General features: G+C 37.2%; 1 protein-coding gene across 3 annotated transcripts in view; it reads right to left on the bottom strand.

Moving 5' to 3' along the window:
- LOC136873706 (uncharacterized) overlaps positions 1-19832 on the bottom strand; it is a 542234-nt gene that overhangs the window by 363767 nt on the left and 158635 nt on the right. For all 3 annotated transcript variants that reach the window (XM_068228013.1, XM_067146839.2, XM_067146840.2), the window contains one exon: positions 17211-17290. In XM_068228013.1, coding sequence (XP_068084114.1) covers positions 17211-17290 — 80 coding nt within the window. The remainder of the gene's footprint in view (positions 1-17210; positions 17291-19832) is intronic.

Raw genomic sequence — 19832 nt, 5'->3', positions numbered from 1 at the left:
TGGAAAAAGCAGTTGGTTTTATTGTGTCTTTAGATAAAGTGGTTTTTGTTGATGATGCGGTTAATGAAGGAGTTGTTAAAGCCATTAAATTTAGCAATGTTGCGGATGGTGTTTAATTCATTACTTAAATCTTTTTTGGACATAGGGGTGTTGAAGGCACAATGGAACCTCTTCCTAACTCAAGTAGACGATAAATTATTTCATGTACTATCAATCAAACAACAAACCCTAGAGAAAAAACTCAAAATTCTTAAGAATAACTCTTCTTCACATAAATTCCAGTTTAAGAACCGTAACACACCCTCCAAAACTATTGAACAATTCCATCGTCCCATTGTAAATCTATCTAAAACAACTCTGAGTGATGATGAAAACTCAATCCTTTCGAAGGGCTTCAAACACAATTGGCCCAATCTCAACACTTTCAATGTAGCCACCAATTTAATTACTGAATCTGAAATAGCCATTAACAAAATGCCAACAGATGAACAAGATGAAATCAGATATGAAGTAAAAAGGAAACTGGAAAAAATCTTCATTAACAATAACAAAAACACTTCTCTTATTAATAATAATAATAATAATAATAATAATAATAATAATAATAATAATAATAATAATAATAATAATAATAATAATAATAATAATAATAATAATAATAATAATAATAATTTAATTAAAGATAATAAAACCATTTCAGATCTTAAAAAGAAAATCAATGACAATAATCTCATTATCACCAAATCTGATAAAGGCAACACTACTGTCATAATGGATAAAACTGACTACTTAGATAAAACCAAAACTTTTTCAGTGACCCATCTTTTTCTATAATAAAAAAAGACCCAACCACAAAAATCCAACGCCTACTCAAACATACTTTAAAAAACGTTTCCTTTCTCCTCACAGATCAAGAAAAAACTAAACTAATAAACATGAACCCTGGACTACCCACTGCCAAAGCCCTCCCTAAAATTCACAAAACTAACATTCCTATCCGTCCAATTATCAATTACAGACCCAGTCCCCTATACAACACTTCTAAATTCATCCAAACATTTTTACTAAAAAATTATCTATTTTTATCCAACAAATCTATCAAAAACACTTCTGATCTAATCAACAAATTAAAAAATTTTGAAATCCAACCAAATTTTTCTCTCCATTCTTTTGACATTGTCAACATGTACCCTAGTATTCCAATTCCAAAATTATTCCCCATTATAAACAAAAACCTAAACAAATTCAGTAACCTAAGTAAACTTGAAATTCAAGACTTCATGTCTATTTTAAAATTAGTTCTCAACAATAATTATTTTACCTTTGACAACACCATTTATCAACAAGATGGCTTGGCTATGGGCTCACCTGCTTCTGGCATTCTTGCTGAAATTTACCTCGACTTCTTAGAAAACACAAGAATTAATAATAATAATAATTTCTCCAACATCCTCTTTTGAGCGAGATATGTCGACGACACATTGGTAATATTAAATGAGGAATCAACCAACGCAGCCTCTACACTTCTTCATCTCAACAACTTAGACTCTAACATTAAATTCACCCTCGAATCAGAACACAACCAAACTCTTAATTTTCTAGACCTAACTATTACTAGACATCCTTCTTCTTTATCTTACAAAATTTTCAGAAAACCAACCCAAACAGCAACTACAATAAGACAAGATTCTTCGCACCCCCAAGCTCATAAACGTGCTACTTATAACAGCTTAATTTTTCGTGCCTTCAACACCCCTATGTCCAAAAAAGATTTAAATAATGAATTAAACACCATCCGCAACATTGCTAAATTTAATGGCTTTAACAACTCCTTCATTAACCGCATCATCAACAAAAACCACTTTATCTAAAGACACAATAAAACCAACTGCTTTTTCCACCTTCACTTTTACTCAGGATGCTTATAAAATAACTAATATCTTTAAAAAACATAATATGAAAATTTCTTTTAGAACTAACAATAGAAGTCTTGATATCTTACACAACTCTAAATCTCTAAATAAGTCTAATGCTTTTTCTAAATCTGGTGTATACAGATTTAAATGCAACAACTGCAGTTCCTCCTACGTCGGACAAACTGGCCGCAACTTCAATATCAGGTACTCTGAACATGTCAACGCCATTAAATACAACAGATTCTCTGCCATAGGACAGCACATACAAGACTCCAAACATAGTTTCACCAGTATTGACAATGACATAAACATACTTAAAATCATTAACAAAGGCCCCCTCTTAAACATTACTGAAAATTGCTTTATCCACCTTGACCAGTACTTCAACCCTAATTTCAATTTAAACGACATTTCTGAAAAACCCAATATCCTTTTTGACTTCCTAATTCTTCTTCTCAAAAATTCCAAATTCCAAAACCCCAATTCTATTTTCCATGTCTTACATAGTTCCCACCCACATTTTCTACCTCCAATAACCCACCCTCCTAACCCACCTTAAACTACCCCTCCTTCATTTCCCTATCTTATCTTTCCTCATTACCATCTAACTTCAATTTCTTTTATTCTTTCTCTTATTTCACTATCAATCTTCCTTGTTTAATTTATTCTCCTCTTTCAAAAATTTTTGTCTTGCGCCAACTTCGACTACTTCAATCATAACCTAAAAAATTTTTTCTTTTTAAAAAATAGCGCACTGTGCATATAAGTTTTCATTTGTTTTCCGATATTGCGCTTTTTACTACATTTTTTTCTTCTCTCTACAATTGTTTTTTCAAGTCAACTGTTTACCAAGAACTTAACTGGAGTACGGGTGCTCATTCGGTTGTACTAATTGGCGTCGTATATTTTTATATACGTACTTGGCTTCCCACAGCCGTGACAGGTTCTGGACCTTCGAAACGTTCTCCACTCTACTTTGGTGTTTGGCCGCAGCGCGTGCGTGACCTTGAGTGTGCCGCGCTGGTCACCGGGAGCTGGCGGCTTTCTACTACAGATCTGTTCGTCTGCGAATTCAAGCCTTTTTGATCTTCGCATGTTAATTGGTAGTGTTGTGACTTTGTGCAGGACAGAATGTGGTGTCGTGTCTTTGTGCCTAACAGAGTGTGAAACTGACCTCCAACATTCATAAACATTTTACATGTTTTTTATGGCTGATGATGACCTAGACTAAGGTCGAAACCGGTCCCATTTAAATAGAAATGTGATTGCTACGTTTCTTTCTTTTGAGTATTGAATAGGTTGAACCTCCTTTCCAGTTATTTAATTTTTAACATCAATAATTTCAATACGGAACAATGAAATTTTTATCTTTAAATAGACCACATTGGTACTCGGAAGAAAGTCCCCTTTTCTCCAGGCACCACACAAGTCGGCGATTCACCATCCCCTCGAACAGCTTACACGGACAATTAATTAGGCAAATAGGTCTATAATTTCCTGCATGTTTAGGATTTTTGTCAGGCTTGAGGAGAGGAATTACTATACCCTCTCGTCAATGTGATGGAAACTCGCCCTCTATCCAGATATGGTTGAACACCCCAAGGAGCAATCTCACTGAAGTGTTTCAATATCTGGTTATAGACATTATCTGGTCCGGGAGACGTGTCCCTACAAAGTGCCAAAGCGCTGTGGAGTTCCTACTCCATAAGGGGCACGTTATAGTCCTCTGTAGCTTGAGTGGCAAAATTAAGATGACAACGTTCTACCTCCCGCTTCAGAGATAAGAAATCACTATGATAATTTCCGGAACCGGATACATTTGTAAAATTGCTTGCAAGATGGTTAGCAACCGAGGGTGCAACTGTCACAATGCTGCCTGCAATGGATATTCCCGGTACTGAAGAGGGTCCTTGTACTCCGGAAATACAACAAAGTTTAGTCCACACTTAAGATAACTGTGTGTGTGACGTCTTCCTACGAGGGGAGAGCGCAGGTTTTCCCAAGAGAAAAATCTGCTGGTGCAGACTCAGGCCCTCTGGGTGGAGGGTGTGAGACCCCATTCGCAGGAGAAGTGGAAGAATGCCATGTTGGGGTGTTCTCTGCTGCCTTCGATTCTTGTTTAGACAGGCTGGGAAGAAAATTCCCAGCCCTGGTCGACGATGCTGCCTCCGCCAGCTTAGGCATGGCTTTCGCTGACGTCTTGAGAGAAGGAGACGTCTTCTTGCCCTGCTGTGCTGGCGTAGGTTTCTTAGCAGGCACAGACTTGTTTGTGGTCAAAGGGTGGGTCAAACCTGCCTTCGAGCTTTTTCTTTGCGGCGTTGCTCACCGTAGCAACTGCTGCCTTGAGCGCAGCAATCTTCTGGGACGGTGTTGCAGTTGTGAAGGACGAACCTGGGAGAGACTGTGGTATCATGCTGAAGTCTAGTGTTTTGGCCAGGGCATTCAGAGAATTGAACTTACTGCATGCTTCCTGGTAGAAAAGACCATCCAGGGTCTTGATCTCCTGCATCTTCTTCTCACTTAGGTATACCGGACAGTTCTGATCTCGAGGATGATTAAGACCGGGGCACTTAGCGCACCTACTATATATGGAGTTGTGCACTCTTCCAGGCCGTGAGCTTTTCCTCCACATATACCACACACAGATGATTCGAACGAGATACCATGTGCCCGAATCTCTGGCATTGATAGCACCTCATAGGAGGCGGGATGCACAGCCTCACATCTCAAATATAGGTTGCAACCTTGACTTCCGCTGTGATGATGATGCTTGATGGTAAAAGGGGCGTAACATCTAGGTCATCGGCCCCTAATGGTACAAAATGAGACGAAATGCAATGACAATTTAAAAGTACAAAATACATCCACTGACCAGAATTCAAAACGTGATGAAGAATGAATGGATGAATATGAATTTAAAACAATCAGTGGATCCGACGCACAATGCCTCACCTTCCCAGAAACAATATAACTGACCAAAGAACTGCTTACAAAGCACAATCCTGAATGAATTATGCTTCTTGTTTGAAGGGGTTCAATATCCAGGTCAACAGACCCTCATAATGGCACTTATCGCTAATAAAGTAGAATCATAGTATTTCACAAGTTGCGGTACTAATCAAAGGTAGCGTAAACTCACAGTGTTCCAAACATTATGGTCCTACTCACAAATATTGTGCATCATACAGGTAACTCAGACCTATTGTGTTTCTCACATAATGGCATCACTCGTAGGCAACGCAAACCCACGGTGCACCTCACATACCTGTACTAATGTTCTGTATATAGTGGTACCGGTCACAGGTACTGGAAACCCACAGTGAACCGCTCTCTGATGCTACTAATCACAAACCTATTGTGTACCTAACATGCTGGCACTACCCGCAAGTAAAGGTGACCCATGGCTTTCCCCGCATGATGGTACTAATCACATGTAGTTTCATGGTTCTAATTCAATCATCCCTTGGTTGCGCCTTTTACTCGCCTCTTATGACAGGCAGGGTCTACCAGGGGTGTCTGCGTTCCCCACCCACAGGGGGTTTGACTTTCTCTGGCAACACTGACAATTTGAAGAAGACTATGAATGCACCCCTGGCAATATAGGAATTTTGAAGTGACAGATAAAAACTGTCGTTATAACGGGACTCCTGTTACATGCCATACTCGTCATAACAGACTTCTACTGTATATTACTACATTATACATGTTACTAACAGGATACCCGTGCTTTCATAGTTTTAAAGTGAAAATTAACTTATAAAGTTTTTAATTTTAGGGAGTCCGCTATCCATTGAGGCTGTAAGTACACCCTCATTTGGTACATCAAACAGTTTTTAAGTGTCTTAAAACCCTACACTATTTAACCCTAGAATCATTAAGTCCCTCCAGTGTAACATGAATCATAAACTTTCGTCTGTCAGACTACCAAAAAGAAAAGCACTTTTATAAGCATAAACCCAACATTTTATACAAAATATGTAATGTTATACTTAAAAACTACCACACGTAGTGATGACAATACTCTCTTATCAGTTTTTCTTCAGTAGGCACATTCAATGCACTGTTTTGCCTGGTGATACAAATGTGCCTTCGGCATGTCTTACAAAGGAATCGGGTCATTCATCTTTTCTTTGATGGACAAAACGCACAAATTTTTCTTCCTTCAGCAGTACCTGATTGAGGCTCTTCAGGAATGCCATCTTTTAGAAGAATTTCAGCGATGGTTCTCTTCAGGCTGCGCCTCAAAGTTGGTGTCTGAAGTTTCTCTTGCAGCTTTGAAGCCATTAGCATTTCGGATATATCCCTTGCAAACTCTCGTCTTGAAAGAGGCTTTTGGCCTTTTTGAACCATCTTATACACATAAATAATATATCCATTGATATGTGATGTATTAATCATACTATAAAAGATACACATTGGCCATCTTCTCGTTTTTCTTGAAGAGGACATCAATGTTGACATTTCATCGAAAGTGTCCACGGCACCTTTAGTCCCATTGTAGTCTTCTGGCATATCTTTTTCCAACTGGCTACTATTGTTCCTACTTCATGGCATGTAGAAAAGAGGATTACATTCTTGTTAAGTTTTCCTTTATAGGATATCATTGTTTTTATACCAGCATAATAAAACATGGAGGACGCAAGCTTTCTTCCTTTGACTGGTTTCATCTGTGGTGGTATCTGTCTGTGGCTTGTCTTTTCTCATTGGTCCAATGATTGTCAGGTTATGGTCGCAATGCAGAGAATCAGCCAGATGAACTGAGGTGAACCAATTGTCGGTCATAATATTTCTGTATGATCCATGGATTGGCCGCGTAATTTCATTCACAAAATACATTACCACTAATGTCTCCTGAAGAGAGTGGTTCTGTCTAATTCAGAAAGAACTGCCGCTATCAATTCATCGTGTGCTAGATTTTCCATTTCAGAATCCTATTAAGCTTACGTATTACGTACAAAAAACTTTACTGTATTAAACCAAATATACACACAATTTACAGCTATGTAGAAATCACGAATACTTTCACAAATCATAAACTTTCGTCTCTCAGACGACGGTCATATTGCAGCGAACAAACAACTGGACCTTTATGCTTGAAACCAAGGTCAGCACTGATTGTTCACAGCTAGGGAAGAATAGATGGAGGGGGAAGGCACAGTTCATTAGTGGCTGGAAATTCCTGCGTAAACTACAGGGGTGCGTAGTCTGGGAGACAAAAGTTTATGATTCTAGGGTTAACATCTGCGGCAGAGAAGCGATCAACATGTGAAATTTTGATTTTGTACATCAAATAGTAAAGGAGGAATGAGGGCTGACTGTATAAACCGTTTGATCTTAGATCAGAGACGAAACTGATCTCGGTTCACGCAAAACTCTGACATTTGTATTGTATAAATGTTAATCTGAGATCAATTCGCACTGAACTAAGATCAACTTTGACTGGAGAAATTTCTCCAATCAAACTTTTTGATCTCAGATCAAGGAGTTGTTTTCTACTTGAGATACAAGAACTGATTGTTAATAAAATATTACCAGTATTTTTACGATAAATGGTAAAGAAATACACTGAAGTCTAACCTCATACATTGCTAGCTATAGTTGACCGTATATAGTCAATATTACACTTCTTACTGCAGTGTAATGTAAAAATTCTATAACATAACCACCTTGATTAATTGCTCACGTTATTATCTTATCTCGTTCGTATCATACAGATGTCTGATTACTCTGATTTCTCGGATATACCTTCTGATGACGAAAATTATGAATTTCACCGGGTTGCCCGTGTGTTCTGTAAAAGAGGAAATCCAATGAGAGAATTGAGTGATAAGAAGTTAAACTGAGGGATCACTTGGGAAAAGATACCGTAGAACAGCTAGAACTCAGGTTGCGTGATATTCTAGTGAAACCTACTAAGGGCCGGTTCTACCATCTGCTGGTAATGTGGCTGGCAGCTGCCCGGGAGGTAAACTACCTGGGGGTGTAAAGCAGCTGGTACTTTGCGTTGTGTGCAACCACCTCCGCGCAAGCGCTGGGTAGCTACCAGGAGCTAGACACCGATATACGGAGTTGGCTAGACAGATTTTCAGCGAAGCTCATTTCGATTATCCTATTTTTCTGTGCTTGCATCTGTTGATTATCTTCAAAAAAGCCTAATAAGGGGAGTCTTAAGAGTTATGGACAACGATTTATGTCAAGCTTTCGTGATTTTAATCTATGAGCTTCAAAATCAATACCTAATTGGGATTAAAATCTCGAGATTACATTTTCTTATGTCAGTTATAACCTCTCATCTAAGGAAGCGTTTTTGGAAAGTATTCTTGTAGTAGATTGGTCAAGTCGCTCGCTCCATAATAGAAGGTACACAGGTTTTCATCATCTTTCTAATTTACATTTAAAAAAAAATATTTTCGTTCCCTGCCATTGTTCTTAACTCTTTCCATATACGTATACACACCCAACATCTTCCTTACGGACTTATTGCCTTTGAGCATTCTATCTGCAGACTTCTGTGAATTGATTAAGTATCTCCACGATGTTCTATTTGCAACTAGCTCTGTGACCTCGTTTAGTTCCACATGCTTCCATTTATTTATAATGCATTTCATTCTAATGTTTATGAAGATAAAGTTGGAAGGTACCGTACTGTTAAAGAACTAATCGGGGTAAATATCCATCATAGGAAGAGGAATTCGGGAATGGAATAGTTTCCGATTTCTTTGAAATAATTTACAAGAAGACTATGTAAACAACTGATAGGGAATCTGCTACCTGGGCAATAGTCCTGTACGGTATGCTATATTAATCGTAACATCACTTTCTATAAGTAGCACACATATAAAGAATTTTCCTAGTAGACATAATATTGTGATTAAACATTTCAATGAAATATGTTATTAACAAAAGAATGTATGAAAAGAGGCATACAGATTAATACAACGCTAATAATGAAAAAAAAAAAAAAAAAGATTCGTCATAATGAAGACTCGAACCTGCGAAGCTGGTATTGTGAACGGTGCGTGTTAACCATTACGCTACGAGGTACCTTGAGGTAATAGGGATACATAGAAACCAGTTATAACTGGTGTTTGAAAACTGAAAAAGTAGAATATTAAATCTCATTTGAAATGATTTCCAAATAGGTTTTGAGTTTATATCCTTTTACAGTTTCTTTGGGAAAGCTTGACGTATAAAATGTGTTCCCTACGCTATCAATGTGAGAGGCTGGTGTGACCGTTGCAACTCAAAGGAAGCATTAATGTTCAAAATCCTGCAATACAATATCGATCACTGTTACAGTATAATGCTTTTTTCAGTGTACTAAGCTAATTTGAGTTGTATGTCACCAGAAATACAGCTAATAATGCTCAGCTCTCAAAACTTGTCCGGCAGGTAATGTCTTATCGAGTCCTCGAAGTGGCCGATAAATTACGCACCGTGTAACGACGATTTATGCTGCCGACAGCGCTACCTGGTAGTGGTCGAACGGAAACATCCTTTTACGCGGAGGGCAAGTTACACGCTACTTTACCAGTAGGTGGTAGAACCGGCCCTAAGAGAAACAACCCTTTGTCTCCAATGCACATGTTCGTACTAACTTTGAGATTGCTTGCCACGAGAAGTTTTCAGTTAGTCGTCGGTGATTTACTGCAAGTAGATGCAGCGACGGTCTGCAGAGCCATTCATCATGTACCTAACCTTACTGCTGCACTGAAACACGAATTTATCGAAATGCCTTCCGAACAAATTGGCGTGAGGAAAATCATGCACGATGTTTTCGATGTACAACCCATTCCTGATATTTTAGGCGCTATAGATTGTACCCACATACATATAATATCTCCTGAAGGAGATAACGCAGAAGTTTATAGGAATCGTCATGGGTGGTTTTCGATAAATGTTAAAAGTTATTTGTGAAGTGCATGCTCAGTTCGAAACATGACACATTTCAGAAGGCATACTCCTGGGAGACAATGGTAATCAGTGTTGTCGTTACCCGCTGACTCCAGTACTTCATGCCAAAACAGCTGCAAAGAGAGCTTATAATCGAGCCCATAAAGCAACCAGGTCAGCAATAGAAAAAAACATTTGGGGTTGTGAAAAGACGGTTCCCTTGTCTCAGTATGGGGCTAAGAGTGAAGTTGCCTCGTGTTTTTATTTTTTATTTTTAGAACTGGCTTTACGTCGCACCGACACACACAGGTCTTATGCCGACAATGGGATAGAAAAGGCCTAGGAGTGGAAAGGAAGCAGCCGTGGCCTAAATTAAGGTTACAGCACCAGCATTTGCCTGGTGTGAAAATGGGAAACCACGGAAAACCATCTTCTGGACTGCCGACAGTGGGGCTCGAACCCACTATCTCCCAGGTGCAAGGTCACAGATGCGCGCCCCTAACCGCACGGTATGATTTCAACTAGGGCATCCTTGTCCTCCTTGGAAAAGTTAGAAGAACAGTCCTTTTTCTGATTCATTTCAGTCATTTTTTCTTTCCTTCTTTTTTTTGCTCGGCACACAGAATGCGTAGGAAAACAGATTCACACTGCTTGATGCGACTCGCGACACTGAGCTGTTTCTGCGCTGTTGCCAAGCGCTCACATATGAACTGGGATCAAAATTGAACTTCGATTAGTTGATCTTAGATCAGTGTTATATAACATGACATGGTCTGATCACAGATCATTATTTGAACTTAGATTAGACGTTTATACAATCAGCCCTGAATGTTTTGTTTTAGGGGTAGAATGTTTTTTAAAATATTACTTATTTAAGACACAGAAGACCAACTTTCATGTAAAATTTTAATTTTGTACCAAAAACTGTTTGAGGAGAATGATTATAGAGTCAAGCCTTAGAAAAGGCTTTCCTTAAATAATTTTAAGTACAGGGTGTTTCAAAAAGAACATGTGTATTTCGAACGCATATATTTATTAAACTGTTAGACATACGACTACGAAACATGGTGCACATTTTAACGAATCTCTTAAGTTTAGATTACAGATTTTCAATATATTCTCTACCAGCGACACAACAGCACATCGATACTCAAATTTCTCTCATACTCGGGTAAGCATGTCCTTTGTCACCGATGTTATGGCAGTACGGATCCCATTCTTCAATTCTTCTAGGTTCTGTAGTAGTGTTGGTAGATAAACGTTGTCCTTAATGAAGTCACAGGGCATTAAATCCGGTGACCATGGAGCCCAGCTGAGAAGTGCTAAGTTGCTAGCTCTTTGGCGACCGATCCAACAGTTTGGTAGAGTTTAATTCAGATATTTACACACTCACTGTCAACTCTAGAACTGGCAATGTTAAATCTTGTGGTGGCAGCCATATTTGGCAGCTTTTGCTTGTCTAAATAAAATACAAAATATTCGCAAGTTATGAAATAAATTTACAAAGGTATCTACGTAGAGCTAATACACCGAGGATTGTCGTGGTGACACGAAATTACATAAATGTTTTGACTAGAAAAATGTAGAGTCTGTTCAAAAAGTGTAATTCCTAAATTCAAAATAATAACATTTTCAATAATATGTACACAAAATTGGAACATGTGACAAACTGAGATATATAGATTTATCAATAATGTATCTGTAATGCACTAGCAAAGGTTTTATCACTCTGAGAGGTATATTCTTGAAAATATTAGGGAGTATGTATTGGCATGCAATCATTTGGAGGCGTGACCGAAGACCACGTTAGTATAGGTTGCTTTATGTGAGGTTCTCATCACTTTCACTTTGCGATAATTGATAGATATTCCAAATATGACTCTGAATCTGTCATTTCAATCTCAATAACTGCAAATTCAGATGCATCACTTTCATCTTCCAACAAATTTCATTACTAATTTGCTGTAATAAAGTGAAGATGCCATATTTAGACACACTGTACTAAACATGTATATAATCAAATATCAATATTAATACAGAAATAAATAACTTGCACTGAAGGGGAAAACTACACAACAAAAATGAAATAGACTAGCAAAGCAGAAACAGTTTAAGGTTTGCTTACAAACACTACAGAAATGGCACTCAAACAGATCGTCGTAAAACCGCACGCATTATTTCGGTGAAACTGCACCCGAAGAGGTTGTAAATATGAATGAAACTAAACTCACAGCTGCTGTGGACATTGAGAATGACACTGTATTGACATCTGTTGAAGAAATGAGGAAATTATGACAAGAAATACGAACATGTCGAATATACAGCAGGGACCAAAGTGTCAAATATTCAACAATTGCCAGTTCAAGGGTTAAATGAAGTTGTCCTCCTGCAGCCTCTTTCTGTATAGTCCTCCTGAACCCATAGATTCCATTTTCACACGACAATCATGGGATCCCACACAACACAAGCATCAATGTTGTGGACCGGTAAACTGTGGTCCCAATAGGCCACGATCCTGCTCTGGTCAAATTCCAATATGTGCTGGTAGGCATTCCTCCATCTTACATGAGGCAAGCCATGACCTTCACACAAATAACTGAGAAATCAGCTGTGCAATCTTACTCTTTATACAGTCTGCAGATGGAGTTACGCTATCTGCTTTGTGTACAGGTGCTGAAATACTAATCTCTTGCATATCCCATGTTGTACCTTTCACGCGAATTTGACAATTGTTGCATACCACCTTCATGTTGTAGCAATTTTAATGGCCAGCAGTGTGCATGCACCCACACCAACACACACGAGACAGTAAATGCAAAGAACAAAAATAAAATTAACACACTACTTAAGACTCAAATTTTGGCCCGCCTGGTGGCCATGATCGTTAAGGCGCTGAAGTCTAAACGGTCTGACACCGGGGTTAGGCGGTTTGAGTCCCATTGGTCGAAAAAAATTTCACCTATATCACAAATATTATAATAATATTTATAGATCCGCGTGTACAATACAATACAATCCAATCCACTATTTCATGTGGTTAAAATTTATACATAAAAGTCATAGGTACATGTTTCACCCCACCCCCACCCTTTTTTTTTTTTTACGGGCATCATCAGCCTATATCAATCTTACATATTATTGATATGGGATCTTTCTAATCTTATGAACTATAGAGTAAAATGTTGAACAATGATCTCAAAATGTTATAGTATAACATCTAAAATAGGGAAGTATGTTAAAAATACTGTGAATTAACAGTTTTGAAGATTATAACATGGTTAATCAAGAATATTTGAGTGTTTAAAACCAAAATGGATTCTCTTCTTATACATCATTAGGACTGTAATGGCCTTGAGTGAAAAGCACAATCATCCAAGGGGGATGTTTGCTCCATTCCCATAGCAGAGTTCAAGATAGTAAAATCAATGTCAGTTATTTAAAATAGAAGTGTGAATGTATCAAATGTGTTAAAATATGTAAGGTTGATTTATCGGAAAGTCGTAGAAAAGAAGATTGGACTTCTTGTTGGAGACGTTGCTAATGATAAAATGTGTCAAAGCTAGCTGATGTCAGTGTTTAGTTGTTAGTACGGTAATCAACTGGATCCAAAAGATGGTAAAGTGGGTGTTATTAACACTGTTGAAACATTTGAAGAAATGATCGAGTTTTACCTGAAACAAAATGTGTGGTAACTCATTAAATGCCTTTAAATGTATTCGGTATAGTTCGTTGTTGAGATGTTTTTTACGGTAAAAAAACTTTATTTCTTCTTTCAGCCAGATTTTGTTTGTTCTTTTTTGCGTATTACAAGTTTGTATGGTATGCCTGCGTTTATTATTATATTTTCTCAAGAATTTAGGTGTTAAGTCATTTTTTAGACATTCCTTCAGAAAAGCAATGCTCCAAGAAAGCGTATGCACTATTCACCTTCAATAATGTACACATATACCCCATAACTAACATTTAAAAAAAAAAACCACAACCTAAGAATAGCATTTAGAACTACACACAACAGTACCAACATCATACACAACATCAAGACAATCAACAGCAACAACAAATACAACAACTCAGGGGTATATCGTATCAAATGCAATAACTGTGAGACAAGCTATGTCGGACGCACCGGTAGAAACTTCCTAGCCCGATATAATGAACACATAAACACGGTAAAACACAATCATTTTTCCTCAATAGGACAACATGTCGCAGACAATAAACACAGTTTCACAAACATCGATGACGACATGCAAATCCTGAACATAAACCCCAAAGGCCCCCTGCTCAACATAACAGAAGAATTTTACATCACTCTCGATCAGTGTACCAATCCAAATTACAACATAAATGAAATCACAGAAAAAACTAACATCATCTTCAAAACAGTTATCCCCACCCTAAAAAAACTCTTACCTTAAGATAATCGATAAACAGAATGCGACATGCGACAGGAAAACATCTAACAACACACCCAACTCCACCCCTACCCCCACAACAGCAACTCTCCATACCCCTCCTTCCCTTCCCCTCACAGCAGCTAGTATGAACCCAAGAAGAACATGAAGCAGTACACAAGCTCGCATATCAAACACATCTCAGCCACACCAACAACAGTAAGTACATATTCAAATTAGCACACACAACCCTCAGACATTCCTCCAACATAAATATCACTCATAGCTCAATCTTATCTTCCACAGATAAATGTAACATCACTGCACAGCTACAAATGGAAAAGGAGCCACTACTTTGAACCCAATGTCACTCAAATTTTATGGACGTCACAGGACAACATGATTTGATTTTAACATAAGGCAACACACACAGCAGAGCTGAACATATTTTAGCCTAATTTTATCCATACGTCTGAAACCTTTTTAAAATTGGAAAGTGTTTTATTCTATGTACATACATGAAGACAAAATCTTTTACTTATACAATTTTACAAGCAAACCATATCATTTAAATTCCAGGAACAGCAGCTGAGTGTACAACTGTGTAAATAAGACTTGAACATGGGAGTCAGCCAACAAGTAAGACACGAACGTTCATGTGCATGAAGTGCTCCCATATATTGTATTCATCTTGTACATATATATATAAGTTAGTTTTAAGTAGAGATGTGTTTTATCAACTAATTTTAAGACCTTAAACATACTATTTTAGACATACAATGCATTGCTGTACATAGTGATATATATGCCAGTTCACGTTACGACATGCCCCATTTGGATGTGACCTAATGTTTATTATAATGGCATTCCTTTGACAATACTATCTTAAGCATAGCTTCATCACAGATATGTATGCATGGTTCAGCTGAAGATGACCTTATGTTAAGGGTCGAAACCGGTCCTGTAGCATAATAAGTGCAATAAACAAGGCATTCCTTTGAGAATAATATCTTAATCATAGCTTCATCACATAGATATGTATGCATGGTTCAGTTGAAGATGACCTTATGTAAAGGGTCGAAACCGGTCCTGTAGCATAGTAAGTGCAATAAACAAGTACTGATAGATGGAAATCCTTTCCTATTTCTAATTGGGTACTTACTCGTACGGTGCGTGTTAAGTACGTTGGGCTGTTCCAGCAACGCTAGCTTGACTGACCTTTCTACTTCCAGAATTATAACGGTGTTATAAGTAACTATTCTCATTTTGGTTCCGTATTGAAGATGACTTATATCACAAATATTATAATAATATTTATAGATCCACTTGTTCAATACAATACAATCCACTATTTCATGTGGTTAAAATTTATACATAATACATAAAAGTCATAGGTACATGTTTCGCCCTTCTTTTTACGGGCATCATCAGCCTATATCAATTTTATAAATTATTGGATATGGGATCTTTCTAATCTTATAAACTATAGAGTAAAATGTTGGACAATGATCTCATAAAATGTTATACTATAACATCTAAAATAGGGATATTGCACAGAAGGTATGTTAAAAATACTGTGAATTAACAGTTCTGAAGATTATAACTTGTAAAATTTTCACCATCAGAATGTTGGCCGGCAGGGTAGGGGAAGTGGTGGTATACAATTTCTAATCACTAGGATTGCGTGCCAAAAACCTGGATTAAATTCCAAATCTCTCCGCACTGCTCATACGGAGTGAGAGCATGACGCTGTGATGGTGATTCGTCCGTCGGATGGAGATGTTAAGCCTTGAGCAGACCCCTTGGTGCTATTCGACAGGAATAGGCTATGTGCCGGCACCGGGTTTCACCCTCTCCCTACTATCATATATCACGTCATTCTTTTCATCTTTTAACTCCTCTGAGGTTGACACCAGGAAGAGCATTCGGTCATAATAACCCGCCACGACAGATTCATCTCAATTAAATTGAAATAATAAATAACGTAGTTCAACCTATTCAATACAAGTAAATAAGAAATGTAGTGTTACATTCCTATTCAATTATACGCGGAAGCGGTACCGGTTTCGACCCCAATCTGGGTCATAACCAGCAGAATAAAATGCAAAAACAATGCACAGGTAAATAAGAAATTAAAGAACGAGTCTTTCATAAAAACAGTTCAAGAAGCAATATAAGATAATGGGGATTGGCACTGCATGATTTTAAATCGTAAAATCTAGAAGAAGTAGGTCAGTCACTTATATGAAGTAAGGAGCAATCTTCTGAATTGTGATACAGTTCAATAAGGAACATCATGAAATTTTTATCTTTAGATCCATCTCACCTCAAACCCGACACCGTAGGGAAACAGGACAAGGGTTGAACAAACAAACTTAAGAATCAAATTTTCAGCAGAAATGACTTATAGGACTATAGCAATTTTGGACGAATTGAGAAAATTATGATTGGAATGAACAAAAAAGTACTGGGCAGGTCACAAGAACCAAAAAGTACAACCTTCAGAGAGAAAGTGATCGTGGAAAATATTCCTGATGTCCAATGAGGGCAATAAAGTTAGTAAGATACGTATAGTTTGGCAGGCTGAAAAGCATTTATTCCATAGTTATTTCAGGTAGTCAACCTAGGTGCAGTTCCTATACTCATAATCATTACAGGGGGTTAGTTAAGGCCCAAAGCACTAGTACTAAAACAGCATCATTCATGCCCTGAGAAAAGAGAAATTTATCATGATCTATTGTTTATTTAAATGACAGGGATTCACTTCAGTGAACTCTGGCACCTATTTACAGACATTTTGATTATTTTATTACTTCAATTAGGATCAGTAAAGTTATAAATGACGTCCAACTGTGAGGCGATTGTAATAACTGTAACATTATAGCATATTTTAACAATTTTTACTGCATACTAGCATAGTTTGGCAGTTTTCAGAGCATAGAAATCCAATCTCTAATAACCCACTATCAAGGAGTAAAGCAATTATTAGACTACTTATTAATCTTACCTTGAAGCCTTGATTTCCATATCCATGTACATTGAAACCAAGTCCGTCATTTTATCCAGATAAGATGAATGTTCCATAGGCTGTAACAAGCAATAATATGAAATTCAGTTATGAAGTCATAGATAAACAATTAAAGATAATAACATATACCACACGCTGGCAGCAGAAGTCACCCTCTGTGAATCTTCCAATTTAGAGCTGGTAAAGTGGTGTTGTAGGTTGATTTCACCAAGACTTGAGTGAGATCTCCAAATATCAATATGCAATTTTGCACGGCAACTAACTGTATGTTTTAGGTATTCTATGAAAATTGCAGGTTTTAACATCCTGAACATGTTATTAAATGTGAAGAGCAGAATAATACCTAGAACTGTATCTACCACGGGAGCTCCACAAATAATCATATATGATAGTGGCATTAATCAGGACACTTTTGAGAATTTTGAGAAAATCACATTCAGCTTTTGATTTTAAGTGAAATTTAACCTTTTATTTAAGTCGGTAGGAATGACACATAGAAGGGCTATATCTATTTCAGATGAACTGAGAAAATTACGATTGTAACAAATGAAAAAGTACCGGGCAGATCACAAGAACTAAAATCAGTACTTCAAAGAGAAAGTGAACATGGAATGACTCACATCGTCCAATGTGGCCAATAAAGTTAATAATAATTTATTTTATTTATTTTACATTTTATGGCCAACATTGGACCACTCCAATTATTTTTTATCCTTCCACTACTACTTCATTCTATCAGATGCAGACATCCTTTCTTTAGTAGAAATGAAAGTGGAGAGTCGGGAATGTATAGAACGCCTACAACTAACAAACACAGATGCCCAGAAAATAACCACCAAGAACGACCTGTACAATACTAAGAAGATCCATCAAGAGCTACGGGAACGTGAATTCACCTCCTGGTGTTTATTAATTTTGGTTTGTAGTCTCACAGCCTATGGAGTTCACTAATATCATCTTTAATTTCTGTGATCCATTTAATCCTGTACTGATATTCCATAATTTTTTTTATTATTTTTATACTAATTCTAGTTTCCAGTGTTCTAACAAGATGCCCAGAAAAAATGAGATGCACACCTTTCTAATTGTGCTCAATTCTGGTTCAATTACCTTAAAAACTGTATTATTTGAAGCTTTTCCCCAATGGCCATTAACTTTATACACATTCTAATTATTCTTCTTTTTATCTAAACTATTTGATCTATTCCACCTGTATTAGTAGAACTGAAAATAGTTTCACTTGCAAAAGTTACCTCTATCTGTGTGGCCTTTTTATAATGTTTTAATTTTGCTGCAATCGATTAAGTATTTTTCTTGTCTCTTTTTGGTGACACATTTGCTTTGTTTATTTATTCTATTTTTACCTGGTTTTTTTTACAAGTTGTTTTACAATATTATTAAGTTGAACCAAATAGAAGTTACAACCTGTTCATTTGGGACCGGTTTAAACACATTTGAAGTGTCATGAGCCAATTAGCAAAGCAGTGCAAAAATTGTCATAAAGATCTAAAAAACACATAACACAATGATCACAGACAAAAAAATTAACACTATTTCGTGCCGAAGCAATTCCACAATGATCACAGTCAAAAGAGTAAAAAGAATACTATTTCGTGCTGAAACAAATCCAGTTGAAGTTCATAAGCAAGTCTAGTACAATCCTGTTATACCACATTCACATATGAAGATGTATGAAGATGTTGTATTTGAGAACAATAAACGAGTTAAAGAACTTGTTCTAATATGAAAACTTGAAGGATAACTCGTTATGAAATTGAACTTGTGATATCGATGAGACTGCTGTAATGAAAGACCTTCACAATAAGCTCCAACTTCTAACATTGTCGCCACTGCTTAAGAAGACCAAAAGCTCATAGTACTAAATTCCTCAATCTGTTCCACCCTGATATACCCTTTCCTGACATGCAGTTTCAAGAAAACTGCACAGAAAATTTTATTCGAAAGCGATAAAATGATTAAAAGTGCAACAAAGGAGATACTGCAGTTGCCGATGGATACCCCAGATGGCATGATGTACACCGAAAAGAAATAAAAAGGACTCACTCTGTTTAAAACTTTGTGCAAAGTTTACCTACAATGCGTTAATGCCTGCAATATCTTGCTGAAGACTAAGGCTGATTCTCCACGAACAGGTAAAACGCCGCTGCTCGCCCGCCTGACTGCTCAAACTTTTTGCCTATTCTACTCGAGCGGTTGAATTAACGCCTGTAAACAGCGCCAAAAACGTTGGCGACGCGCAGCCATTCTCCATCAGAGATAAACCTGCCATACTATAATGATGGATGTCGTACAAATAGGTTGTGTTGTGGGAGCTGTTCAACTACAGTTATTAACAATATTAAAAAAGAAACCTGGTAAGAAAAGACGTTGGTGGACTCACCCTGGGTTATCGAATCGGCTCACCACAGGACAATTTCACTTAACGTTTTGCGAACACAGGAGCTATCCGGAAATGTTTTTTCAATACTATAGAATGTCAGTTGCTTCATTCGATAAGCTGTTTGAACTTATTAAGGTGCATATTACTAAACGAGTGAAATGGTAGTTTAGAGGAAGGCCTGAAATTTAATTCTCAAATGT

This window comes from Anabrus simplex, chromosome 5, assembly GCF_040414725.1.
Source record: "Anabrus simplex isolate iqAnaSimp1 chromosome 5, ASM4041472v1, whole genome shotgun sequence".
NCBI classification, from domain to species: Eukaryota; Metazoa; Arthropoda; class Insecta; order Orthoptera; family Tettigoniidae; genus Anabrus; species Anabrus simplex.
Note: the sequence above shows the minus strand (reverse complement) of the source record. Positions and strands in the feature narration are given on the sequence as shown.